This window comes from Manacus vitellinus, unplaced genomic scaffold, assembly GCF_001715985.3.
Source record: "Manacus vitellinus isolate BGI_N305 unplaced genomic scaffold, ASM171598v3 scaffold_2_pilon, whole genome shotgun sequence".
Taxonomy (NCBI): Eukaryota; Metazoa; Chordata; class Aves; order Passeriformes; family Pipridae; genus Manacus; species Manacus vitellinus.
This window is the reverse complement of record NW_021940208.1, coordinates 6,428-34,367: the sequence shown is the minus strand read 5'-3', so window position 1 is coordinate 34,367 and position 27,940 is coordinate 6,428. Positions and strand designations below refer to the sequence as shown.

The 27,940-nt window shown below is 41.2% G+C and overlaps 2 protein-coding genes across 4 annotated transcripts; both read left to right on the top strand.

Moving 5' to 3' along the window:
- Positions 1–211: 211 nt before the first annotated feature.
- On the top strand, positions 212–9,501 carry KCTD21 (potassium channel tetramerization domain containing 21). 2 transcript variants are annotated; one of them, XM_018071481.1, is made up of 2 exons: positions 212–385; positions 6,659–9,501. In XM_018071481.1, the coding sequence occupies exon 2, from the start codon at positions 6,689–6,691 to the stop codon at positions 7,469–7,471; it is 783 nt and encodes a 260-aa protein (XP_017926970.1). In that variant the 5' UTR covers positions 212–385; positions 6,659–6,688; the 3' UTR covers positions 7,472–9,501. The 2 variants fall into 2 exon arrangements, with proteins under 2 accessions (XP_017926970.1, XP_017926969.1); XM_018071480.1 differs by having other exon boundaries at positions 212–427.
- A 4,963-nt stretch (positions 9,502–14,464) lies between these two features.
- Positions 14,465–26,892, top strand: ALG8 (ALG8 alpha-1,3-glucosyltransferase). Of its 2 annotated transcripts, XM_018071450.2 has the most exons (13): positions 14,465–14,552; positions 15,430–15,508; positions 16,667–16,860; positions 18,371–18,480; positions 19,968–20,035; positions 20,577–20,703; positions 21,294–21,397; positions 21,504–21,624; positions 21,912–22,051; positions 22,844–22,983; positions 23,661–23,758; positions 24,837–24,909; positions 26,271–26,892. In XM_018071450.2, exons 1-13 carry the CDS (start codon positions 14,473–14,475, stop codon positions 26,500–26,502), a joined length of 1,566 nt encoding a protein of 521 aa, XP_017926939.2. In that variant the 5' UTR covers positions 14,465–14,472; the 3' UTR covers positions 26,503–26,892. The 2 variants fall into 2 exon arrangements, with proteins under 2 accessions (XP_017926939.2, XP_029816824.1); XM_029960964.1 differs by lacking the exons at positions 24,837–24,909; positions 26,271–26,892 and adding an exon at positions 24,035–24,822.
- Positions 26,893–27,940: the final 1,048 nt, after the last annotated feature.

Here is a 27,940-nt window from a genome sequence, read left to right as displayed (position 1 = left end):
TGTCTAAAGAAGCACGGGCAGAAAATTAAATGTAAATAAATATAAATAACTGGCTGCGCTCCGAAGGTGGATTGTCAGCGTGTCTATGGCCAGGTATTGCAGCCGCCGGCAGATGGATACCAATCCTATCGTACAGGGAGAAAGGAAGGGTGACCCGTTTCCTGCCTCACGCCTGCTGGGAATTTGAGTCCCCTCCCAGAGCTGGTCACAGTGTCCCCCGTGCCAGCTTCGGGGTGAGCGGCCTTTCCCCAAACACCTGCTGGAAATTTCCAGAGACATCACAGCAGTCCCGAAACAAAAAGCTGCTGTGCCTCCCCGCAGGCGCTGCATTTTGGGATCTATTGCTCCTGGCAGACACGCCGTGCTCTGCTTCACCGACCGAATTGTAAGCTTCTAAATGCTGCATTATTGGAGGGGTTGATATTAAGTAAGTGTCCAAAATCAGGTGGGTCCGTCCTGCAGCCATGGGAAAACGTGGGGTTTCCTCTGTAAGATTACTGTAAATAAGCATATAGGCTACAGAAACTATTGCAAATGTTTAACCTTCTGTAGCTGAGGATGAGCTAAGTATATGTACATCAGGCATACGTGAAGGGAGGGTGAGTCTATGCTTGCAATGGATTTTGTCCAAAATTCTCCCTGAAGTTCAGCTCTCATTGATACCTACTGTCTGCTGAAAGCTAGTAAGTGGTCAATTGAAGTGTTTATTTTTTTTATACTCTAAATATTTTTGTTTGTTTGTTTCTTCCCCCCCTTTAGTTCTTTGATTATTATTTTTATCTTGTCTTTCATGGAGTTTCTTCTAGACTTCAAACTGCCTGGTCTGCAGCCCCATGACACAGTTGGGAATGAGCTCATAGCTGAGGATCTGGATTTCCTCCACAAAATCGTCCCCTTGAGAAGGGACAAGGCACAAAACTGCTCTACGGGTAGAGTCACAGCAAGTGCCATGGGGCTGGCTGTGCCCAGATGTGGAGTTCTCAACTTCATTACTATTTGGGTTTTTTTGCTCAAGGCTTAAATGTTTTGTAGAAACTGGAATTCTTACCTCAGACCAAAACACGTGTTTCAGTAAAACACAGTGGAGCAAAGGGATACATGCTGAGTGTAGGGAAAATGGGGCATGACCTAGAGCAGAACAAGCATCGTGCAAGAGGAACCATCCTTGCCTGATTATGTGTTCACCATTAATATGCTCTAATGGAGCAGACTGGAGCCCCATCCTGCAGCAACCATCTTTTGCTGAATCCCATTTAGAGTTTCCAGCAGCCATTACAGGTGCCCAGCTGTTTCTTTTCTCATACCTCCTTTTGAGCTGAAATCAATCCTGCTCCTTCTAAGGCAGAATTACTTCCTATAAAGCATTACCTAATCTGTCTCTTGTAACATTTATCTACTTGATGTGGCTTTCACCAGCTCTCTTGGGCAATACTCAAAAAGCCAGAGAGAGGTTTTTAGTCTGGCTGCTCTTCCTGATGCTTAGCAGAAATGGTCCCTGGTTTGCTTTAATTTTATTGCCACTTAGGCATTCTTCATTGTGCCAGCCTAAATAATTAATATCTTTTTTTTTCCTTTTTGCTGTGTATGTTTTTTGTGGTTCATTTTTACTCCTCAACTATTTATATGGAAGCTGCACATATTTCACTGTCTTAAATACAGGTTTTCAAAGTTTTGGTTGTGGAGGGATATTTTACAGGTGAGCTATTGAAGCCTACACTATAAAATTAACCAGCAGTGCAATATATAATATACATAAACTTCTGAGGCACTGGTACACTGGACAGAGAACCTGATGCTACCCTATCCCTGGAAGTGTTCAAAGCCAGGTTGGATGGGGCTCTGAGCAACCTGGTCTAGTGGAAAGTGTTCACGACCATGGCAGGGGCGTTGGAATGAGATGATCTTTAAGGTCCCTTCCAAACCAGGCCATTTTATGATTCTGCGATTCTATGAAATTAAACCCATTAGAAATAATGACTGTGTAAACAGTCATGTATCACTACATCTGGCAGCAAAAGACCCTATTGGTGTCACGGCAGATGTTAACTTGTATTTCAGGGGATGCTACAACTTCTAATGCCTTTAATGCCATGTGTAAGGGCTTCAGAGGCCATAAGAAGCCTGTGGGATGGACTTTGGAAACCTTAACAACTCATCATGATCACCTCCTACCAAATTACAGATTGTTCTTGCTTTGTTGCTCTGTGTTTATTTAATCTCATTAATTAAATCCTCTGACTGACAGTAGGATGCCTGTTAACTGCATCTTGGGCATTGCCTCTGAAATCTGAAAGGACTGATTAATTCTTCTTCCCCAACATTTGTAAAGTGAAATCTGTGTTTGCAGTCAATTTCTTTTCCCAATAAAAATCCTGTTATAAATTGTCTTCAGATAGATAGATATAGATACATATATCTTTTGGCAACCATATAAACATATCTATAACTTTAGATTTTACAGTAAACTGCATTTTTTGGCTAAAAAGGATAGACCACAGCTGTATACATTTTTCAGAGTGGTTAAATACGTAATATTTGTGCCATTTGTTTACATTTTACTTATGTTGGCAAATCATGACTGAGGCTTTTTTTTTGGATGATTACTTGTACACTTGTGGGGTTTTGCCAAGTTCTGTGAAACAGGCACTCAGTTAAATTATGTATACAGAATTTTATTTATTAGCTAATTAAAGCACTCTTAAATGTGATGAATACAGGAGAAGAAAAATAAGCTTATCCAAAGCTGTTCTACATTCAAAATGGTTAGGCAAACGAAGTGATGTGATAATGATGGTTCTAAATACATGAAGGCATCAGTAAGTGAAATCACGTAGATTTTGTCATTTGACATACTTTCATACCTTCCCTCTGTGTCAACCCCCATTACTCTCCCAGGTTCAAACCAGTTATTTGCTGAACTAAACTCATGGGGTAGATGGTTGTTACAGAAATGTTCTCTATGCAGGTGTTGAGGATGCTCCTGTGAGTAAAACCCAAGTTAAAATTTACAAGCCCTGGTCTGTTGAAATGCTCAGATGCTCACAGACAGCTTCTATTCAGCAGTTTGACTTTTTCATAAAGTTAACCACTGCTAGTTAAGCACAAAATAAATCTTATGTTCTTTGGCCAAATTCACATCTTCAGCTCTCAAATTAGATCTCTAGCTGATCTAATTTGAATGAATTTTAAGTGCTACTTGAGGAGGGGCTACACAAAAGACTTTACTATAAATCTGTGCTTCCAAGAAGCATAACCCAATTTGTACTTGTACTTAGTGACTGCAGGTTATAGAATCATACTGTAACGGAATGGTTTGGGTTGGATGGGACCTTAAAGATCATCTGGTGATAACCTGCCTGCAGTGCCCAGAAGGCAGGGACACCTTCCATTAGACCGGGTAGCCTCCCACATCCAAGATCAGATGCTCTTGGTACCTCCTCTTTGTGGAAATGCCACCAAGCAGATGTGATTTCCATGCTGCATTCTTGGACAATCTTTATATTGTATTAGCAAAGTACCTAGGCTTGATAAACCAGGGTAGGTACTGCAAATGCTGGTTGGATGAGCAAAGAGAGAAAACTGACAACTCATTTCATTTTAATTTTTAGAGTTTATGAAAAACATTTTTTCATAAAAAAGTTTGTATGAAGAAAAGCAGCAAGGACTGACTTTATTTTCCCAGCTACTGTCAAGTATGTTGGTTGCTCAATGCACTAAGTCCAGGTTGATGATAAATCCAGTAGACACAGGGGTGCTCATCTGTGCTGAAGTTTCAGGTCTTTCTAAGGTTCCCAGACTATCAGATTCATCTTCGTACTGTGAAGATATAAACCTCTAAGTAATGGGATGAATTAGGCAAAAGCAGATGATTAGGAATGACAGCTGGGGAATAGTTATCCTGCAGCCTTATCCATGGGCCAGATGTTTGCGTCATAAATGTTTGAAATTTAATCTAGTGCAGGGGCAGTGGGGAGGTTCAAAATAAAAGCAGGCTGGTGTCCTAGGAGACTGAAATCCAGCCTGTCTGCAGACTGTAAAACAGCCATAAGCAGAATAGGCTGGCCAGGGCACGTGTCTGAGCAGTGCCCAGAAGTGGGAGAGGAGCAGAGCCACCATGCTGAGGGAGTAACACCATGTCTGCCAAGTTCCGTGCTACTACACCCAGAACTTTTCCAACACTGGAGTTTAAAGCTTGGGCAGATTTCTGATGCTATTGCTGGCAGCATAGATATGGTCTTCAGCTTTGAAGAGCTCATGTTACTGCCACATTTTGTTGGCAACCTCCCTTTTGGACTGCTGATAAAGAAAACAGTTACAAGAGATTTCAATATTATCTGTTCAGATTCGACTGAGCTGTCTGCTTCTCATTCAGGCTATTAGCCAGTGAGGCTTTGGATCACAGTAAACCTAGGGTGGATGATGAGTTTGAAATGAAAATCTGTATCTTTGGACCATACAGTGGTCTTTAGGTTGTGACTCTTGACCATGGGCTTTGCCAACTGAAGCCTTGTCAGAGACACATCAAAGAAAACATCTCACTCCGCATCTGGCTAAGGCTGGCCGAGAGCATGAGAAACCAGCTCTCATGGTGTAGATAAACAGGTTTGGGCTCAAAAATCTGAAAGCTTCACCTATGAAGAAAGAACAGAAAAAATGAGGTTGTTTAATCTAAAGCAGCCTGAGGAGCAGCAAAGATTAGAAGCAATGAATGTGGTCTATGGAGTCACTGTCAGTCCTGCTTCTACAGGCTGTGTGATTTGCAGGGAGGTGTAGGGAAGCTTCTGTTGGATGAAACATGATAAAAAGTAAAACCCATTTCATTTTTTGGAAATGCCTGACTGTGCTTGTAGCAATGCTTTTACAGACATATTGCAAGCCCTTAGGGGAAAAAATACATGGCAGCCACTTGTGCTACAGAATTAGATCAGTTAAAGCCTCCACGTGATCAGGTTTAAACAGCTCTTGACTCTAAATTGGCTAGAAGTCTTCAAGAGTGGGAAGAATGCTGAGACTACAGTGCTAAGGGGGGCTTAGCACTGGAACAAGTAGTTTTTTCTGGAGTATATTTGGCTGAGGTTAGTCACAAGGAGGGTCTTTGGTCATGTGCGTACACAGGGTGTTGTATTGGTCTGTGCATGCATCTTTATTTGCCAATTTGTTGGATACATGGGACTAAGGGATACACAGGCAAAGCACTCTGGATTTAGAGATCTGCATCTTTCTATTACTGTGCACTGGGATATAGGCTGTGTGCCAAGGGCTAAAGAACAAAGTGGAATGTTAGTCTTAAACTAGAAGTGCAATACAGGTTCTCATTTGACCTTTAATTAGCTGCCCTAGGTTGGATCAGTTTTTCTTAGCAAAATATGCTGCTGTCTAGAGACGTATTTGTTTTAGGATGCCATTAACACTACTATTTCGATTTTAGCAGCCATAAAAATTGATATTTCAGCACAAGATGACCTTCTTCCTATCTGTATTTTGCTGTGATTCCAGAGCTGATAATAATGTGTAGTGTCTATGATTATTCCATTACTAGTTAGGAAAATGCCTGCACTTCAGTTTAATTTTAAGGGAGCTGCTTGGCAGCTTTCTGTTGAATAATTGTAGTTGCTATAGCAAGAGCTACTTCCTGCCTCTGCAAGCAAACACTGGTGAGTTTCTTGCTGAACTGTTGATTGATTTGGATTCAGCAAACAAGGGAAAAAAGATTTGCAGTTCCTCACATAGCAGGAATTATGGCCCACCTGTGCAAGACAGCTGAGCTGATCTGCCATGGAGAGGGCTACATAGCTCCTTTCTCTTTCCTTGCCCCAGCCCTGGCATTGGTCTGGTTCCAAGATATAGCTGAAACATATGCTGAATAGAAAATGTTGGGTTTTCTCCCTGAACTGGCTCACTGTGGGATCAGACAAGTGCCAGAGATGGCATAAGGGAGGAGGACTGTATGGTGGAGGGCCGAGGGAGGTCATGTCCCTTCCTAAGGCAGTGATGCTTAACTGCACCTTAAAATCGCATCCTCAGTTTGTCTCAGCTGATTGCAGAGGAGCCATGTGGAAACAACATCAACTAGGATATGGCCCAGATTAATCAGAAAATGTTTTCTAGGGTAAAACACATTGGAAGGAGGAAGCCTGGTGGGTTATTTTACTGTTGTGCGCTTATGGCAGCAACTGCTCGCCGTGTCAGGGAATTCTGCTTTAATCATATCCTCAGACACTATGGATGATGTTGGGATGTGTCCAGATCTTGTCCTGTCCTTTTTTGTCCCCTCTAAATTCTGTATTCCTGAGGGAAATGGGATCATATGAGCCTAGGACACAACTCTTGCTTTGAAGCCAGCCACCACTGTAGGCATTGATGGGAGAGATTTCACTTTTAGCATGATTATAAAGTTTTGGAAGACATATGTTCCTGGCACTAAACTGAACTAATGAAGTCCTGTTCAAATCTGTTAGGAGAAAAAACATCCTTATGCTTGTTCTCAAGATACAACCTCCAAAAGTAATTCCCTATTTCTAATTTCTGTGATGAATTCTTGCCATGTGGTTACCTTCATATATTTAGGACTCCTTATCTCTGTAGTTTAACCTTTCAAAAAGGTCAGTGCAACTAAATGTGTTGTGTTGGATTTTTTTTTAATTTTTTTTTTTTTTAGAGTTAGTCCCAGCATCGTGACTTTTCCATCATGTCAGAACCTATCACGCTCAATGTTGGAGGAAAACTCTATACCACCTCTCTGTCCACTCTGACTAGCTTTCCAGACTCCATGCTGGGGGCCATGTTTAGTGGGAAGATACCAACCAAGAAGGACAGCCAAGGCAACTGCTTTATTGACAGAGATGGCAAAATCTTCCGCTATATCTTGAACTTCCTACGAACTTCTCACTTGGACCTCCCCGAAGACTTCCAGGAAATGGGCTTACTTCGACGGGAGGTGGATTTTTATCAAATTCAGCCGCTGATTGAGGCCTTGCAGGAAAAGGAAGTGGAGCTTTCTAAAGCAGAGAAAAACGCCATGCTCAACATCACCCTTGATCAGAAGACCCAAACCGTTCACTTCACTGTCCGAGAAGCACCCCAGATTTACAGCCTGTCTTCCTCCAACATGGAAGTGTTTAGTGCTCATATCTTCTCTACATCATGCCTGTTCCTGAAGCTTCTGGGTTCCAAACTTTATTATTGCTTCAACGGAAACCTTTCTTCAATATCCAGCTACCTGCAGGACCCCAACCACTTGACCTTAGATTGGGTGGCAAGTGTGGAAGGCCTTCCTGAAGAGGAGTACACCAGGCAGAACTTGAAGAGACTCTGGGTGGTGCCAGATAATAAGCAAATCAATAGCTTCCAGGTGTTTGTGGAAGAAGTGCTGAAAATAGCCATGAGTGATGGTTTCTGCATAGATTCTTCTCATCCACATACTTCAGATTTCATGAATAATAAGATTATTCGCCTAATTCGGTATAAGTAGGAATGGCTGTTTATTGCGGTGCAGAAAGCATGGAGATAACACAGGTTTAGTGTTTCCTTTTAAAACACACTTACAGCCTAATTCAGAATCATGCTTATCTGGATTAAGAGTCACTAACAAGGAGATGATTTTCCTTTAATGTACTTACCAATACGACCTTTCAGAATATGTCCATATTCTAGATGGAAGCAATATTGTCTAGCGCCTGAATTAAGGACTGGTTCTGTCTCTGCTGCCCCCTCTGACCTGCTGTACAGTTGTGGGGAAAATCACCAAACTTCTCTCCTTTCTACTTTTCCCAGTCAGAAAATGGAAGGGATCCCTAGCCTATGTTGCAAGGGGATGTGAGGGTTCAGTAATCAAGGTTTGGAATGCATCTGGAGAACAGATGTGGTGAAAGATGCCATGGAGCTGCAGTGCAGCAGACAGCCCGAGGACCGAATTTTCCATGTCTTGTTGTATCACCTGTGTGGAGCATCCAAGAAGCTTGATTGAATCCACAGATAAGAAGCCTCCCACGTGCACTCAATACAGCTGTAAAGGATGGTGCAAACTGCAAATGAGTAAGGGATCCCATCTCCCTGGGTTCAACAAAGGACTTCTCTCACCATCTGAAGTTGCCTTGTGTTTTTTTCTGAACCCTGTGAGGAAGCCCCTGCTTTATTCTGCTTTCGGGGAAGCCACGTTGGAATAATGTGACTGGCATGGAGAACAACCAGGGAAGCCACAGAAGAGAGAATGGTGTTCTTACAAACAAAGAAGATTAAACTTTTACATTCCAAAGGCATCCAAGACAACTAGTCCTTTTCTTTCTCTTGTAGTGTTAATATTTGTCTGGAGGATGCTGCTGAAACTTTCTGAGATGAAGATTTTGGGGCAGAGGCCCCCAAATGTCTTGTAAGCATTTGAGCCTCTTCTGGCCTTCTTTTGGGCACATCTCCCTTCAACAGTGCCTGGAGCACATCACACGCTTTCTGGATAGGATGGATTCCATTTGAAAAGACAACATTCTCATCAGGTTACACCTAGTATTTTTCATTACAAAAACAGAGGCTCACTTTTCCTATTCTAGTACATGGAGCCTTTTTTTTTAACATCCGTGTGAAATGGTCAGGTCACTAAATAGCATTTTCCTCACTTGCTTGGCTTCAGTGTCAGGTTGCCATAGGTAAGGCAGTGGGAATCCAGAGGTGACGGCAATGGTCACCTACACACCTGGTCTGTGCTGCAATGAAGATTATAATTCAGTAGCTGCATATTGTCTCTAAACATCATTTGTGCCACATTCAAAATGGTTCTTTCTCAGCTAATTATGTTTAAAAGTATCTTAACTGTATTTCCCTAGCCAGATGGCTATGAGTACATTAGAGACCCTCTGGAACATTTTCTGGTGTCTTTAATGAGATAAAAGGGAAAATGCAATAACCAAGTTTTGCATTTAGAATTTTAGCACTTCCAAAGGTTCTTAGCACAGGGCTGCAAAGCTCTGTATTACTCATGTTCTTGTTTCCCAAAGTAACTAGTCTGTCATTACATTAAGCTGACCTGTGAACAAGCATAAAGAAGCTCTTTTTCTTGTAAAAAACAGTGAGATCAGTATATTTCTACTGTCCCAAGCTGTAACTGCATGAACAACAGAAATCAGCATGCTGATGGGAAAAATGTACATTCTGCAGCTCTTGTCAGCCTATTACAGACCACTGCCCTTTGTCTGACCTGGTGCTAAACCAGCATGATATACGTGGGACCATGTTGCCAGAAAGTACTTACTGGGCTTGAAGCCCTCAGAACCATTAAACCTGGCAAATACTGTGAATTTTAAGGACTGCAGACAGGATTCTGTGGCCAGATTCTGGCTTGAGTCACCATATTTATCTAGCTTTAGTTGCATAAGGAAGAACTTTTTTTTCCCCTCATCCATGTCCTGAATTATAAAGCATGTGTTTGCCTCTCAGCTGGACATTCACAGAGATGACTGTGCTGTTAATGTGATTATGATCTGTAAAATGAACCCTCCTTGATCAAATCTATGCCTTGAAACAGATACGCCTTTGCTGAATTTATGATAACATAGCTTTTGGGGACCGTTGACAGTATTTCTTTTTAACCCACATCCTTGAGAGTAGATTTTAAATGATCTTTAACAGGAGTTCTTCTATGTCATGACTAAAGTAATACTCACCTGTAGGAATTTGTTTTCTGTCAGCTTGAGTGTTATGAAAGGTAAGAGCAGTGGGCATAAATTTCATTTGGAGGTTGGGGGGGGGAAGTCTGATCTACACCCTTTAGAGCTCTGGATCAGTACTACTCCATTCTGTTTCAGCAAAATAAAAATATTGCCTGGGGTAGTTGAATCATTACTGCATTTTCTGGTGAAAGGTGAATAAGAGAAGACTGTAAAAGGAGAGAACTGAACTCAGATCTTCACCTGGACTGCTTTAAGCCATTAGTCTCTTATGCAAAAGATGGATGACTTGAATACACACTTATTCGTACTCATGTGACTAAATCAGGAAAAGGTAGAGCTGGCCACAAATCTGTCATTTATTAATACATAGAGAGATGCAAAATATCTCTCTTCTTTATGTAGATGCAAAATTTCCAACCAGTATAAAGACATGAGTGAAGCCAAGCTTCGGGAGGAACAGAAAAACTCAAGGTACCTCTAAATTGCTAAGCTCAATAAACATCTTTATGTATGCTGTACTATTTTGAATGCCACAGCCATTCTGTGTGCTAATGGAGCACGGGAAATAGGCAGTGAGTGAATCAATGGTGATTGCAGGCAAACATATGTTCTGTGCAGTTGCTATTTCAAACTAAGCTAAATCTATAGCTGCTCCCGAATTTTGCAGTCTGTGAGTTACGTTATAATGACTGTTTATAGGAATGTTCTCTCTCCAAAGCATTTGTTTGCATTTTATCTGGATAGCTGGTTTTTGTTTACCTTCCTTTTCTGAGCCCTAGAGGCGTAACTTGCTTTTGTTTACCAGTGAACAGCACTGATAATGTTTCTTCTCAAGAGTTTTCCTGAATTACGGAGAAGCAAATATGCACAAAGCCATTTTAAGTGCAGCACAACCCCATCACTAGTCATGAAATGCACTTAGCATTTATTAGCAGTAACATCTAAAAATTATTTCACTGTTGAGTGGAATATTCATTCTCAGAACAAATAGGTGGTGTTTTTTCCTGAAAAGGATCTAGTGACTTTTTTCCCCTTAAAGCTTGAAGGGTGTTTTCTTCTACATCTTGGTGCATAACTCCTGGTTCTGCCATATGCCTGTCTCTGTCAGCACCTTTGTGTACAAAATGAGGCCAAGTCCCACAATTTTTTTAAAATGGTCTCACTTTTTCGGTGGTTTGGTTTGTATTTTCGGTTTTTTTAATGGCTACTGAATAGAGCATTCAGTTGTGTTAGAGCAGAAAGATACCAGAGTTAGGGCAGATGATAAACAAGTTGTTAGCTGTGGTCTAATGTCATTTTCAGGCCTGGACATGTGCATAGCAGTGGTATTTCTTATATTACAGAATTATTCTGAAACATCTTAATGGAGTCCAGAAAGAAACACTTGTGGATTTCTGTATGTGTTTTTAGGCTCGGTAGCTCTTAAATATCTTAAATATCTAACAATGTCCAGTTATAATCAAGGGACTGAAACTATACATAAATATTAAGACATACTTAAATTAAGACTATACATAAATATTAAGACATACTCACTGTTAAGAGTCAGAAGGAGTTAGTGGGAGGAGTGATTGATGCTGCAGTTGATGGTGAGGAAACAAATAGTTGTAGAAATTTAGATCTGAAAGAATTCACACGTTAACAAGAAATCCAGGATTTAGTAGGGAGAGTATAGAAAATCTTGATGTGTTCAGGAAAAAAAAAACAGCAAGATAACAATAGAGACAAAAATTTTGCTGCAAGAGGCTATAATTAGAATGATTCACTGGTCCTTTCCAGTTTTAATCTCCTATTATGCACCTTAAATATGCCAAGAGTTATGCTAGTAACTTCTCAGGAGCAGGCAGCTTTGCTTCAAATTGCATGTACTTCAAATCACCAAACATTTGCACTGCTGTACTTACCATATTATAGCTGGGTTGTTGCGTATTAACTGCTGCTTGAGTTCACTTGCAGTAAATACCTGCAATCAATCGGATTTATTCCCACTCTAGGAGAGGCTGGTGGAGTCCATTTGTAAGGTTGATGAGAGTGATAAATACTGCCTTCAGCCATGGAAGGAACATACTGAGAAAAGTAAATCTAGGATCTTCTGACACTTCACAGATAAATGGAGAAGTTATGAAGAAGATTCCTTTGGGGAGTTTTATTTTCACCCCATCCCTTTGAATTTGGTGTCACTGCTCAGAATTTCAATACATTTTGAAATATTTAAGTGCCATTCTGCATCCACACATTGATGGACACAAACACGCAGGGTACAAGCAGTGCTAATGTGTGGCCCTCACAGTAAAAGTCTTGTATGTGAATTAGTACAGGCAGTCATACAGATATTCTGTTCAAGAAGGGCGGGACGAAGCATAAATATCCAGATCAGGGTCTCAGATTCACTTAGGAATAACACAAGGAATGCCTTCCATATGAATTCAGGAAAAAAAAAGGAGCTATAGGGGAGGGCTGTATCTAATAATTCCGTTTCTCCTCCTTCTCTTTGCATTCCCCTCACTATTTTCTTGCTCTAATTCCTAACTGTAGGATTTTCCCATTGATCAGAATTTGGGCCCCAGTTCACTAAAAGCCATGCTTTGGAATCAGTAGTATTTGAAAAGTGCCAGAAGTTGGTCTTTCTTTCTGTCCACTTTTATAGAGAGCCTGAGGGCTATCACATTAAAAATCTGACTGTATTTCTCTGCCTGTAACTCTTTTGTGAACTGTTACTAATGTGTATTTTAGAAAACAGTAAATAAAATGTGAATGAAGCCTGAGATGCTCTGCCTGACATATATTTCTTGAGAAAAAAGCATGCAGTGAAGTTTGCTGAATCGGTAGCTTTTCCTTTCTCTAATGATTTTATGTAGTGCATCATTGCAATGCTTACCTCGACCTCTCCGTGGCTGAGAATTGTAGGAAGCTCCCCAAAAATTAATGCAGTTGTAGAAAAATTGGATGAACAAGCCTTCAGAAATAATCAAAACCATTTTAAAAGCATTAGCTCATTTATGTTTCAAACGTTTATAAACAGAGAATTTGTTTTTCCAGTGAAAACCCTTTTTAAACCCTAATGCTTTTGGATTAGTCTCTAGTCCCTGAGTTTGAGCAAACCATAATATATTGCTGCTGTACAGGAAAATACAAGTTGAAGATATTATCTTTGTAATTCCATGCAGCTCCTACAAGGTCCTACTCCTAAATTCATGAAGGTTTTCTGTAAGGAAGCGAGAAGGCATCAGCCTTGTATGCATCTACCCTGCAGGCTGGGAGGAAGGTATTAAAAATTGAGCTTTTTCCTCCGAAAGAATGCTTTGTACCTGGAAGCTGACTCGGACACCAACAACACTGGTTTGAAATGGCACCTCCCTGGAGCAGAGGTAAGCTGGTGTAATTGGAAGCAGCTTCAGCCTAGTGAAGGTTGGGTGGCCTCACATCACCCAGGCCCAACAGTGTCCAACTCTGTAAGTGGTCCCACAGCCAATCAACCCCACAACATTCAGAGTCAACTACCCAGCCCCACTGCAGGTCCCACACCCACCCAGTCCCACATCACCCATGTTAGAGGAAAGCCACTGCCTGAGCATTCTCACACCGCTCAAGGAGTTGCACACACACCACCTGAGAACTTTAACAGCAAGGGCCAGAGTCCCTTCACAGTGGGTGGCTCCAGTGAGCCCCAGCTGGTGCCCCTTTCGACTCCTCACCCACACACACACTCACTGTCTGGCAAGCTTTCTCCTTCTTCAGGCTCAACCCTGGGTTTCCTGTAGCAGTCTCAGTGCTGGACTTATAAATGTTAATGGAGTACAGCAGCAGGTCAGCTCAAGCTGCGTGCCTCCACAAAGGGACCCCAAACAAAGAAATCCCTGAGCTTTTTATCTCTGAGAATAAGGGTTTATTCTACATGCTCATTATTCACGTGCTTCTTGGTCCAACAGTGATTTTTGGTCTGGGGCCTTCTAACACCTTATTGGATTCTTTTTCTGTGTTCATATAGGCAGGACATTAACTGCTTTTGACAAGTTGGAGCTTCTGCTGATGGCTGCAGCCTCCCTGTCTTCTGGTTTGTACTTCTTGTGCACCTGCTTGCTGGCAGAGCATGGGAATCTGAAAAATCCTTGATTTTGAGTAAGCACTACTTAGCAGCAATTAAAAATCACCGTGTTATCAATGGTATTTTCATAATAAATTCAAAACACAGCACTGTACCAATTACTAAGAAGAAAATTAACTTTGTTCCAGCCAAAAGCATATCCAGGTGAAAGTTCAGCCTAAGACTTCAGCAAATCCAGCTGCTCATGCTAAGTAAAGGCAGGCAAGCAGCATGCTAAATCACACACTATTAGAGCTCTTAAGTGACTTGGTTTTATTTAAAACTCTTTAAGCTAAACAGGTAAGACCTCTCAACAACCACTCAACCCCACATCACAGAATGAATCAGAGCGTTAAGGATTGGAAGGGACCTTAAAGATCATCCCGTTCCAGCCCCCCTGCCATGGGCAGGGACACCTTCCGTTAAGAGTAGGTTACTCAGAGTCCCATCCAACGTGGCCTTGAGTACTGCCAGGGATGGGGCATCTACAGCTTCTCAGGGCAACCTGTGCCAATGCCTCACTACGCTCACGCAGATAAACCACTCCCCAACATCCAACCCGAATTTCCCCTATTTCAGTCCGTGCCCATGACAGCCACACGCGGAGCGCTCCCCGCGCATGCGTAGTGGCGCTCCCGACGCCGCTGCGGGCGGATGGGCGGGGCGGGCGCGCGCTTCAAACCGAGGAGGCGGGCGCGGCGCATGCGCAGGGCTGGGGGCTCGCGCGCCATGGCGGCGGGCGGCCGCGGCTGGTTCCGCGCGCTGGCGCTCGGCGTGTCCTTCCTCAAGTGCCTCCTGATCCCCGCGTAGTAAGGAGCGGCCCTGGGCACGAGGCGGGAGCGGGTGGCGCTGGGCTGCCCCGAACCCCTGGGGGCGGTGGCCGCGGGCGGCGTGGGGCCGCCGTCCCCGTGTGTTCCCCGGGTTGGTGAGGGGAGCGGGGCGGCGCCGCCTCTGCGGCGTGGCACAGCTTTGCTTTTGTCTTTGGGAGCCCTTCCAGCCCCTCCCGGCTGGCTGTTCGCGTTAGTTTTAAGGTTCAGGTTGTTTAATGTGCTGGAGCGTTACCACTTCATAATTTTAAAAGTTTTTTTACCGTGGGAAAAAAAAACAAACAACAACCAAATTGGCATAAAAAGTCAGTTAAAACCTGTAATTTCGCTTTAATTGTCTAAAAAGGCCAAGCTATAAATAGTTCTTGCCCTTTAGCCAGCTATATGAGTGACTTTTTACACGGTCAGATAGTGATAGGACAAGGAGGAACGATTTTAAACTAAAAGAAGAGAGATTTAGGTTAGATGTCAAGAAAATATGCTTCCCTGTGAGGATGGCGAGGCACTGGCACAGGTTGCCCAGAGCTGCTGCGGCTGCCCTATCCCTGGAAGTGTTCAAGACCGGGCTGGATGGGGCTTTGAGCAATCTGGTCTAGTGGACGGTTCCCTGCCCATGGCAGGGGAGTTGGAACTAGGTGATCTTTAAGGTCCCTTCCAACCCAACACGTTCAAGGATTCTCTCGTATATCCTTGGCATAAAGTTCATGCAGCATCTTTGCTGCTGTTTCAGTTACTTGACCGCAGTTGTACCCTAGAGCTCATCAGTAGAGACTTCCTTTTTACCTGCCTATGGTGAGGTACTCTGAAATGTTTCTCCTTTAAGTGCATGTATGTGACATTTCATATACCCCTTCTGTAGTTATTCCACAGATTTTGAAGTACATAGGAACTGGCTTGCCATCACCCACAACTTACCCCTCTCTCAGTGGTACTACGAGGTAAGTATGTTTGGGGTTTTTTAGCTGTGTATGAATTATAGGCACATTGGGTATGTCAGACTTTGTGAATGCTGGAAGAGGTGGTTGGTGGGTGTCATGCAGTGGGACAAAAACATACCAGTCACAATTTGTTGGCCCTGTGTAGCGTTAGTTTAAAACAATGAGAGTTCTTTTGGGAAGCTGCAAGTATTTAAGAAGGCAGAATGGCAAGAGCAGTTAAGGCGTGTGGGTTATTAGAAAGGCTGTGTAGTACAGGAACAAGTTGCATGGTAGTCTTAAATTGCTGCTCGCCTTTGCTCATGTACTAGTAGTGTGCATTGATTTTTGTCTAGATGAATCAACTTTAAGTTTGTGATAGACTCAGCCTATATAATTGGGTTTTAATCTATCTTATAGTATCTTCTGGAGTATAGGGATACAAATCACAGACTTTAGTACTCCTCCACTTAAGCATCTGGGACCTGTGTATCCAGGAGTAAACAATTTGTGCAGGTCAGAACTTCGTAAGGCTGATCCAGTATTGTAAACCACATTTCTGTGATGCCAGCACGATCCCAGTGCCAGAGGATAGGATGCCTTTTATCAGCATGAGATAAGCATTTGGGAACATGCACACTGAAAACTGTACCTCATCCCAACCTGCTCTGTTTCTCCTTCTTCCTCTCCTATTCCCACAGCCAAGGACTGTTCAGAGCATAACAGCTGTCCTTATAGGAAAAGATCACATAATGCCATTTGGTCTTGATAAGATCATACGAGAGTTAAGACTTATGAATGAGTTATTTTGAGACTGTAGCAAGGCTGAGTGTGTTGGTACTTGCTCCAATGTAGACCGATATTCGCTGTGGTCTGTTTTACTGAGATTTTTTAATATTGGCCCTATTACTGTAAGTTGATTTATAAAGAACAGACAGTTATGTATTGGTTAGGTGCAGATACATAAAATGCTGTTTAATCTTTTCCTACTAATCAGGAGATGTCCTGTCTCTCTACCAGTACTGCAAAAGAACAACTTAAATCATGCTCAGCACCACAGAGCTGGCTACTCACTGTGGAGTAGTTTCTGTTAAATAGAGGCTACTGAGATAAAACGCATCAGCTGAAGGACTGCAAACAGCATGGGTTGTCTTAAACTATTTAATCTTCTTTTGTCGTTAGGCAACTTCGGAATGGACCCTGGATTATCCACCGTTTTTTGCCTGGTTTGAATACGCGCTCTCGCACGTGGCCAAGTACTTCGACCCGCAGATGTTGGTTATCGAAAACCTGAATTACACCAGTCATGCAACCATTTTCTTCCAAAGGCTTTCTGTCATTTTTACAGATATCCTCTTCATATATGGAGTTCATGAGTAAGTCTTAACGTTCTAATTTTAGGGACAGTGGGTAGTCTTTTATATGTACCACAACAAATAACTGTACGACTGAGCTTGTAAATGCATGGAAATGCCGAAGTAGCTTTAACCTATTCGAGGAGAAATTTGGAATACAGTGCTAAACACAATCTAATGTTTTGTTCTGGGAGATGCAGTTTCTGTACATGTGGTAGATTTGCACGCAGTCAGACATTAGCTACTGTTCCATGTGTTATAGTTGGTTTTGTTTCTGTCACTGGGTTCATTTTGTAGGACTTGCAGGACAACTTGTGTGCTCAGAATAGGCTTTTTTCTTGTTATTTTTCTTACTACTCTGTTCTTCTAGAGTAGAAGCATAAAGGAAATTTGTCACAAAGTATCAAATATGCAAAGTTGCTCCAGTGTTTTTGGTATTTTTGATGATAAGCTGATTATTCCAAGTCTAATAGAAAAATAATAGGATTGGGTACTTTCAGTGTGCCCTGACTTTGTAAAGAAGTATTTATCTAATACCTAAAGAGTAGAGTGGAGGATGTTTTGAGAACTATGTTGTCTACCTTAATGATTTGGCTGTAACAGTCTTCCCTAGTTTTAATCTGTCAGTCAAAATCCAGGTAGAAAATTCTCTGACTGGAGCACTGCCTAAGCCCTTTTATTTACTTTATTTGAAATGAGCTAGCTTTGCGTTGTGACTTTTTTTTCTTTTTGTTGTTTTGGCTCACAGATATATGAATGTGGGGCTGAAGGCTCAGGGCTGGTGTCTGCATGGGGTCATTTTGCTAAGAGAGGTGATAGATGTCCCATGCCTGGAAAAATTCAAGGCCAGGTTGGATAGGGCTTTAAGCAACCTGGTCTAGTGGAAGGTGTCCCTGCCCATGGCAGGGGTATGGACTACATGACCTTGAAAGGTCCCTTCCAACTCAAACCATTTCATGATTCCATATATGAGCTGGCTTTCTTAAAATGGCTCTACAATAGTATTTCAACACAAATCATCTGTAACTTTTTAATCTGACCTAACCTTGCCTTCAAAAATAATATGAACCATATTGCTTCACGCAGAGAAGTAATAGGATTTTTAACCAACAGAGATAACTCATAATATTGAGGGAGGGGGGATGGAAGAAGTTAATGTCCAACCTTAAATACAACTTGGTATGTTGTCTCCAGATGTAGCAATACATTGCTCATCCATGATGGCAAGCAGGCTGTGACAGCTTTACACTTAGTGAATGCAGGACTTAAACCTGAGGCTAAGTTAGTTAACATCAGCTTTGGTATGTGGAACACACTACGGCTTTGAAATTGAAAATCCTTCTTTTACTAAACTTTATTCATGACCCTGTGATGACACTGCCCTTGATGAATTTAGCAAGGATTTTATCATCGTCTTCCATCCTAATAAAAGGGCTAACTTCAGATTAAGTGCACCTTTCAGCTCTTTAAACCAATAATGCTTTTGTTGTCTGTTTGAATTAAAACTTCTGTTTCTTCTGCCTTTGTTCAGATGCTGCAGATGCATAAATGGAAAACGAGCTGCAAAGGATATCCTGGAAAAACCAGCATTTATTCTTGCTGTTCTGCTCTTGTGGAATTTTGGGTTGTTAATTGTGGATCGTATCCTTTCAGACCATTATGGACTGTTTGTGCTATTTTGTTGGTTTAACAATCTGTTACAGTGTGTGGTACCAATTCATATTGCTATCACAGCAAATAACGCTACTGATTTTGTTTCTGAGGTTAGTTAAATAACTTCATGTTTTTATTAGAATTCTTATTTGGCAAAATGAAAATTAGTCCATTCTTCGTCTGATTTGCCAGAACTGCAGGAGAACCAACCAGTCTGGCAGCAATGTGTCTGTTCCTGTTGGGTGCTCCTCCTCCACCTGCCTACAGAAGTATTAGCAGACAGGCTCTATTTTCTGGGTGTGATTCCAAGTTTGTCCCATGGCAAGGAAAATCTTAAAAAGCTTTTTAAGTTCAGACTGTATTCAGTTGGCTAATGTTATATGGGAATTAGGGAGGCTTTCTAAAGGAAGATATCACAGAATCGAATCGTAGAGTTGAGTTGGGTTGGAAAGGACCTTAAAGATCATCTAGTTTCAACACCCGTGCCACGGGAAAGGACACCTTCCACTAGACCAGGTTGCTCAAAACGTCATCCAACCTGACCTGGAACACTTCCAGGGATGAGGAATCCACAGCTGCTCTGGGCAACCTGCTCCTGTTCTGGTTGCCAGGAACTGTCACCAGAAACTGAGAAATTGACCACTTTGTTAGGTTAAAAAGTTGACATCACTTTATTCAGTGTAGAGGTATGTGGGGATAGCTCCGCAAAACGTGTATATCAGTTATCAAAAGTTTTGACTATTTATACACTTCAGCAAACAAAGGAATTAATGTTCACTGGCTTACAAGTTACGTAGTTCTCTTTATTAATTAGTGTTCTATCTTCTATTGTTATTGATTTCTTGCTTCTCATGCTAATTAGTTCACATTTTCAGTCTTTTTATTATCTTTTTCTCAGATAGGACATCTCTGGGATATGTAACATGTCTGTGGTTTATAAATTCTGCATTCCTGATGTTCAGTTCTCAAAAATAAATTATCTTCCAGGTTTTGTTAACTTCCTCCTCCAGAGCCAAGCCCTAAACTTTTAATTTGTTATTCTAACACATGTTCATTACCCAGAGCTTACCCATCAACTGTTATCTATTTCACCAATTAAATCTCTTCTCAACATTTTCTCCAACTGTTGCATAGGTTCCTTTTTTAAGAAATATAACTTGTTTGGTAACACGAGTGCTTAAAAATTTAAGTGGAGATTTAACCTGTTTTTGGTTTGTCTTATATAAGTTGCATAATACATATGTAGATTGTTGTGTTTCATTTCATCAAGGTAATGTGCTAGCATTAGTAGATTTTGTGTCTAAGAGTACTAACAGTTAATGTTAAATAATAATTCAGCGTGGTGTGAATTTAAGATTGCTTTCTTGATTTAAATTCCATTTTAATTTGAATTTATTGTTCAGAACTTTGAGTCTTCCCCAGAAAACAGAATAATAAAGAAACCTTGCTTTATTCCTTTCTTGACTCAAGTTCAGATATTCACTTCCAGTACAATGGCTTTCTGTTTGGGCTGATGCTGCTTTCTGTTGCTCGTCTGTGTCAGGTAAACTCAAGTGACTCTCATCTATTTGTTGCCATATGTGTTTAGGTGCATTAATTCACTTCATTGAGCTGCCCATGTTGAAGGCAGTGGTAGTGGCTTGATGTTGAGGTGTGCAAAGCTGGATGTCTAATTATTCGTTGAGTTTCGGAGGGAGGAGGAAAGCTTGAAACTCACCATAATTGCTTGCTAATGCTGCAGCATTGCAATTCCCACTGAGAAAACTAAATTCTGTATTACAGCTAAGCAATGTGGCATCATTTCTTGCCATCCTCTTCCAAATCACCAGTCCTTAGAAAACATACTTCTGAAGCTGTGGGGAAGGGAGGCCTGTCCCAGTTGTCCAAGTATGGTGTGACACAATAGTTTCCTTCTCCATACCTTTTGTGCATAATACTACTGAGTTTGTAATTTTAAGTAAATACTTTTTTTTTTATTTTAATGCCTGTAATAACTGTCCCATCGCCGTAGGAGTACAACAGGGGACCATTAAGAGTTAGTACAGAGTACAGGAAAAAGAGCTTGGGTTTTGTTTTTCTTTTAGAAAAGGTATTTGGAGGGCGCTCTTCTTTTTGCTGTTCTTCTGCATTTCAAACACATCTACTTGTACGTGGCCCCAGCATATGGCATTTATTTGTTACGATCCTATTGTTTTACTGCAAATAATGCAGGTAAGATGGGGTTTTCCTCACTGGCTTTTGGGGATTGGGTAATCAGTGCAACTAGGGGAACACTCAAGATATGCAGATGCAATTGGAACAAAATGGCTGTGTGTCAAACAAAAATTCTCCTTGACAGCAGAATTGACAGGATCTTGCAAGATCTTTGAAATACATTTGTTTCTGTACAATTCCTGTTACTTTGAGTCCTTTGTTAAGTTCTTTGTTAAGAAGAACGAGCATGAGCAAACTGCAGGTGGCATTGGAGGCCATAAGAACTGTTATGATAGCATCAGAAGCCATTTCAAAGTCCTTCTTTGAGTTTCTCTCCACTTTTTAGCACTAAAACATGCCTGATACTCCTCATGTGAACAGGGAAGGTAAATTTGAAAAACAGCAAAAGATTGAAGCTCCTGCATTCTACAGTGTGGAAAAAGATAAATGCCAGCTGACTGTTGAAGGAAGCAACTGAATGTATTGCCATAAAAGGCTGTGTGCCCCTTCTAAAATAGGTGCTATCAATTCCCTGTCAGTGTGGAATGCTTTGTCTCCTTTTCCACTTCCCACAGTAACTATTTTCGTAATCCATTTGTTTCTTGTAGATGGATCCCTGAAGTGGAGAAGTTTCAGCTTTCTTCATGTAACTCTTCTGGGACTGATTGTCTGTCTTGTTTCTGCTCTTTCCTTGGGACCCTTCCTAGTATTGGTAATAACCCCTTTTTCACGTTATTCCCCAGACCTGTTAAAAAATTGCCTTATAAAAATACCATGTCTTGTCTAAAGAGGTCGTTTCCTTCTTCTGTTTTCTGTAGGGCCAGCTGCCTCAAGTCATTTCACGGCTTTTTCCTTTCAAGCGAGGCCTCTGCCATGCCTATTGGGCCCCAAACTTCTGGGCTTTGTACAATGCCATGGATAAAGCACTAACAATTCTTGGTCAGTATGCTGGTCTTGCTGCTTGGTGCCATTTGCTGATAGAGCTCTCTGGATTTTAGTCTGCCCCATTTTGAAATGCATGTAGTAAATTACGTTTTCAGATTGCTATAAATCATCTGATTGTCCACATAATGTAATGTGTAAGTTCTCAGCAGTAGGTCAGAGATCAATCACTTCCCTTTGCTATCTTTTAAAAAAAGAAAAGACTTGTCCATGTACTTAGTTCAGCTACTTCATTTTCTTTATTGACACTTCTCAGTTTGTGCTTCTTTATGTTTTGTTTTTAGGTTTAAAGTGCAATTTTCTTGATCACACAAAAATCCCTAAAGCCTCCATGACAGGAGGGCTGGTTCAAGAATTTCAGCACACTGTCCTCCCTTCAGTGACTCCACTGGCAACATTAATCTGTACTTTCTTAGCTATATTGGTAAGAACAACTAATATTTTTTGAAACTTCATATGTTTTGTCCCTATTAGGTTTTAATTGATTAGTGTACACTTCAAATATGTTTTCTTTAAAAAAAATAATAAAGCCAGTTATTAGAATAAATTTGGACTTAATATCTTTCTTGATACACAATAAAACTTTCTTCGAATATGAACTTATATTTATGGTCCCTGTCAATGGTTAAAAGAGTGTTAAAAGCAAACTTGGATCAAAACCAGTCTGTGTGCTGAGCTAGAAGTAACCTTTTGTGGTAGAAGGTGGTTGACATGGGTGGAGTTTCTGATGGAGCTGTTTGAGCAGCTTACAGTGTTCCTAACAGCATGAGCCACAGGTAAATGTAGTGTTCTTCACATGGCAAGCACAGAATGAGAGGTTCAGTAAGGAATTACCCAAATACACAGTTCTTTTCACTTTAATGAGTAACTAGCCTTTAATGGGAAATCTTTGTTTCAACACCATCATGTGGTGACTTTGATAAAATTAATTTAGTGACTTAGATTGAAAGACAGTTCTTGCATGCAAATGACAGGGAGTTGGCTGTGGTCTTTCAGTCTACTTTCCCCTCCTGTTATTTCAACAGAATTCCTTCAGGGTCTACTCATACACCCAAATAGATCTGGTTCCTCCAGTGCTATGTAATGCTTGTGCCACACAAGCACAAACCTGGGTGCAGTGGGGTGTATTAACATTGAAAAATCTCTTTGGACGATGGCTTGTGTTCAGGATTGCCAAACTTTTCACTGAAGTCCTGTTTTTGCCTGTTGTTTCTAGCCCTCTGTTTTCTGTCTTTGGTTTAAACCTCAAGGGCCCAGAGGCTTTCTGCAGTGCCTTGTTCTTTGTGCGCTGAGCTCCTTCATGTTTGGCTGGCACGTGCATGAAAAAGCAATACTCCTTGCTATTCTGCCTTTAAGGTAAGTGAGTTTTGTACACAGTAGTTGGCCAAAGTGGACCTGCAGCCACTTGTTAAGGAATCCTCCAAGGGGATCACTTTGTTTTCAGTATATTTCAGAAGATGAACGTGTTTATAGAATGTCTTAAGCTGGAACAGTGTAGTGCACTTGAATTAATTTCAGGCACAGATCAAACCTTGATGAGTGCTGTGGTTCATGTTCTAAAATGCTGGATAGATTGGTCAGCAGCCAGCTGAGGAAAGGGATCTTCTGCACTGTGCTTGACAAGAATAATACGCAGTTTCTACCAAAAGAACTTTATGCCTGCCTAGGGTAGAAGTAGGCTGTAGTTCATAAACTGCCTGACCAGTATTGCTCCAAACTGTATTTTCCTCCCTCAGAGATTTAGTGATGTTTAAGCTCTTGTGTTCTGTCAGGCCTTGCCAGTAGTTTTGTTCAGTGGGGGTGTGGTTTTCTGGGGGAGGGTTTCCTGGATAATTTTTCTCCTGTATTTTTATTTCTGGGGCCATGTAGTTTGGAAGTAGGAGACTTCATCACAGGTCCAGTGTTTGGAGGGACTGTGGTACCATGAAGCTATTTGACCTTTCTTCACTCTCTTGTGAATTGTGTAGTGCTCTGCTGAAATTAAGTTTCTTTACTAAAAGACAAAAGCATAACAAATTTTTGTCATTTTTTAGCTTGTTGTCTATTCAGAGAGCCAAGGATGCTGGCATCTACTTGATTCTGACAACAACAGGGCATTTCTCACTTTTTCCATTGTTGTTCACTCCACCAGGTAAAGTGTTCTTCTTTCTGTGGTTTCATCTTACTACTTTGGGTTTTTTTTCCAGAGATGTCATGCGGGTAATGGGTTTGGATTAATTTATAGAATACCTTGAAAGTTGCAAGGAGGCTGTATGTCAGCCTGTTTCCATAAATGCAAACTCTCCAACTAGTGAAAAGAATCATTGGGTTAAAAAGCTGTAGAAAGACCATAGTTGAAATAGGCCTCAAGTTGAAATAGGGATGAGGAGTTGTCAGTCAATATTTGTTATCCCTTGCTCTGCCACAGTTCCAGAAACCTCCTGTTGTCATAACCATGTCAGGCAAAACTGATGAAGACAATTTGAAACTACAGCCCTGGCAGGCTGTTTTTCAGCTGACTGCTTCCTTATGTTGACAGTACTGTGTTTAAATTAAAAAATCATGTAGTAGCATCAGTTAAGTCAGTGCGTGTAGGGACAGATGTGTCTTTGTGACCAAAACCTGTTTGTTCCTTCGTTCACCTCCTACCTTTTCAGTTAATCAGGGGCCTGTTTGCTTTTCTCAGACTCCAGGCCATGGTGGTTACGACAACACTGTAACACTGAATTGATTGTCATCCTTCTGGGAGAGTTCAGATCCAGGCACTCAGTCTTTTGGTCTGACAGTGCTGCTTATTTGTAACAGCTGCTGCCTTCAGAAATAAGAAACTTCCTCTGCTTTCTCTATTAGTTAATTTTTATCTCGTATGTGACGTAGAGCTCAATAGTGTTGATTTGCCTGTCATTTTTGCTTTAATCACTTCCCAGTGATTTGTGATTTCTTTTGAATAGGGAAATGTTATTTGCAGTGCTATCACAAGTTGTAATTATAATTATTGTGTTCAGTATGTTTATAGATAATTGAAGTAAGTGTATTGCAAATGCTTGGCATTTGCTGTAGTAAACATCTATGCTTATTTTTAGTATCCTGAGTAGTAAAACATGTAGGTCTGCAGAAAATAAATTTGAACAATGCAAGCGTGACTAGTAGGATTTAAAGATAGTGCAATTCATATGGCAAAAAGTTTTCATAATTAATTTTAAAAGTCCATAATGTTCTTTGCTTTTCAGAACTTCCACTTAAAATACTGCTTATGCTGCTGTTTACTGTTTATAGCTTCTCTTCATTGAAATCTCTATTCAGGTAATTAAAGAAACTTCATTCTCAATGCCAGGAACAACAACATTTCTTCTGGCACTGGAAACAGTCTTGTCTTAAGGGGGGCAAACAGCACAGAAAACCGATGCTGAAGTATCAGGTTGAAGTGTTACTAGTCAAAAGATGCTGCTGCAGCAGTTCTCAGGAGGCAGTGCTTTAGTTAGGATTATTACAGCACATCCTGGTTATGTTTGAGTTGTGACAGCTGCCCAGTTAGTCCCAGCAGGCTGTAGATCCCCACCTGCCTGATATCCTGTTAAAGCATGGAGTTGTGATGCTGTATCCTGTGAGGATTTAATTCAGTCTCGGAGCACTTACTACAGTGAGGTATCTGGCGATTGTTTATCTTACTCTGCTCTGGTTTTTTACAGTAGTAGTATTTTAATGTGTGGAAGGGACAGGTTATAAATAACGTACATTACAAGCTGTGATTTGTCAACCAAGCTGCAAACATTTGGCTGCCAGAACATGTAATTATCCAAATCATCCTGTGTAGTTTTACAGCCTATTGATCTCTTACCTACTTGACCAAAGATACTGCTTATCCTTACAACCCCTGTAGTCTCCACTTCCCTGTTTCCCAGACTTTTTTTAGGGCAAAACCAAGCTGTAATGAGGGATGTCAAAAGGGCTGTAAACATGTGTTCAGTACTTCAAGCACCTGTTTTTTGTAGGTGGGGTTTTTTTGGGCAAGACTGCTTTTTCCCCCCTTAGTGTTTAAGAATTCAATCATTCTGTCTCAAGAGCTCTAACTAAAAAGCTATGTAGGAGCTTAGCTTTTGTCTAGAGATGGGGCTTTTGCAAGTTTCTTGTTCCTAACTTGCCAAAACGAACAAATTCCTGCCAGAACTTGAAATTCCCTGTAAGCTACCTGCAGTCAAAACCCTACCACCAATGTCCTTTGCCAGAGAGATTGGCTAGACATTACATCCTACAGAAAGCTTGGGGGAAGAGGTTAAAATAAGTGTGACATTTCCCCTCTTTGGATATAGAACAACTTTGGTGGAACAAGCATGTGTGTGAAGGTCTGTTCAGTTGTTCACTGAAAGGAGGTGAGGTGAAATACAGCAGCTGATAAGGTTTCTCCTTAGATTCCAAGGCATCTTGGAACTTGGTGTAAAAGGCACGTGATAAGGAAATTAGCTGTAGTCTTGGCTATCATGCTGGGGTTTTTTGTTGTTTGTTTGGTTTTTTTTCTGAAACTTTTTAAATTGTTATTTAAAGCCTTGTTGTGAACTAATAGATATTCTTTGCTCTGGTCACCAGTGATAGCTGAAAAACAGAATTGTTATTTTTAGTTAACATCCTGTATTTTAACACTACCTCTTTTTTAATTCCTCTCACAGGAGAGAGAAGCCTCTCCTTAACTGGCTTGAAACAATCTACCTCATCCAACTCGTGCCTTTGGAAATCTTCTGTGAAATTATATTTCCCCTGACCCCCTGGAAATGGCACTTCCCTTTTGTCCCTCTGTTGCTGACCTCTGTATACTGTGCTCTGGGCATCACATACGCTTGGCTCAAACTCTACGTCTCTGTCTTGACTGAGAGAATTCCTGTCAGACAAAAGGCCGAGTAAAGCCACAGTGCTGGGACCAGTCCCAGGATATCCCTTTGAGGGGATTACTGGCACAGTTGTATGTCACAAGAACATACAGCTCTGGATAAGACACAGTGTATGTGTACCATCGCCACGTGGGGAGGTTTTCTTCCAGCACTCCTGTACTGCCCAACAAGGATACCTCTGACCAGAAGTGCTCACAGTAACGTGGAGGGCTGTGGATAAACTGTGAAGCTCAACAAGGTCCAGACTTCTGTCCCAAGGAAAACCTGCCTGATTCTCCCATTACTGTTTGTATTTGAATAAAAGTTGTTGTGTCAAATTAGAAGGGATGATTGCTGTGTAGGAGAGCGTTGTCACTGTGTTCTGTGGAACTTGTAAATTAAAAACTTGACATTTTTTCTTTGAGCATTTCTTGCATTTTTTTCCGCTCACATCTAAGCCCTGCTTTTGAGGGAAACCTGCACAAGTAAGGATGTAGTGTCTAGCTGGAAACTTTGTCAAAATCTTGAACACTCAAATATCAAGTTTTTATATGTCCATATCCCATTGACCTCCTTGTTTCATGGATACTCTTCAAAGAGGCTTTAATATTCTTTTAATACTTATTTGTGTAGCCCAGGTGACCAAATTGAGGCTTGGGACTGACATGAAGAATTTTTTTTTAATACCATTAAATCTACCCTGTAATGTGGCTGCATAATGGTATTTATTTGTAATTAATGTAAAAGTCTGCAACTGTAACAAAAGATCAAGTGTCCACAGTTCCTCTAGAAAGTTCAAAAAAAGGTATATTGTATTCTACCTCTGGAATCATGTACCCTGAAAGGTAAGTTATTTCTGTAGTAAATAATTGTACTTGTTAAACCCTATATAACCATCCCTAAAAGATGTTGCTCTAGAGATTGGGGTCTGGTTTGGATTCCAGTGCTGACATGAAATGGGAGGAGAAGGGATGGATTTGTTTTGGTTTGGTTTTTCAAGTAGTTTTTGAACTTTCTTCTGTGTTAGTTGAAGAACTGGACCCCTTTGGAGAGGATAGTCCAGGGGATAGTTACGCTTTTTGAGTTCTTTGAATATTTCAGATGTTAAAAGAGAGTGGGGCTCTTGTTAGGACAGCAGGTTGAGTAGTTGCTGTGGCCATTTCTGTAACCAAAGAGCTTGTGCATTTAAACTTTTCACAGTCCATGAGCTTGTATTCAGACCTTCTCACTCTGTTTTTCATTACTTTCTCATAGTTTCTGCTTTTTTTTGCACCTCAGCAGCTTTGCCTTGCTCTTTTTAGCTGCTGTGGCTGCCATTGATGCCACGGTGCTTCTTACCACCTGTATTTTACTGCTGGTCTAGGCCTCAAAGTTCTGCACGGGGTAAAGCATCCACAGTGCTTGTGTTTGTCTGCATGGACGTGCTGTCCTTTGTAGGGAAACAGTAATATTTAAAAAACAAACAAAAACCC

Bases quoted from the DNA above. Each gene is read 5' to 3' on its own strand.
- KCTD21 (XM_018071481.1), top strand. From the start codon at position 6,689: ATGTCAGAACCTATCACGCTCAATGTTGGAGGAAAACTCTATACCACC.
- ALG8 (XM_018071450.2), top strand. From the start codon at position 14,473: ATGGCGGCGGGCGGCCGCGGCTGGTTCCGCGCGCTGGCGCTCGGCGTG. The intron at 21,625-21,911 runs GTCAGTATGCTG...TTTTGTTTTTAG, and splicing joins TAAAGCACTAACAATTCTTG to GTTTAAAGTGCAATTTTCTT. The intron at 22,984-23,660 runs GTAAGTGAGTTT...GTCATTTTTTAG, and splicing joins CTTGCTATTCTGCCTTTAAG to CTTGTTGTCTATTCAGAGAG.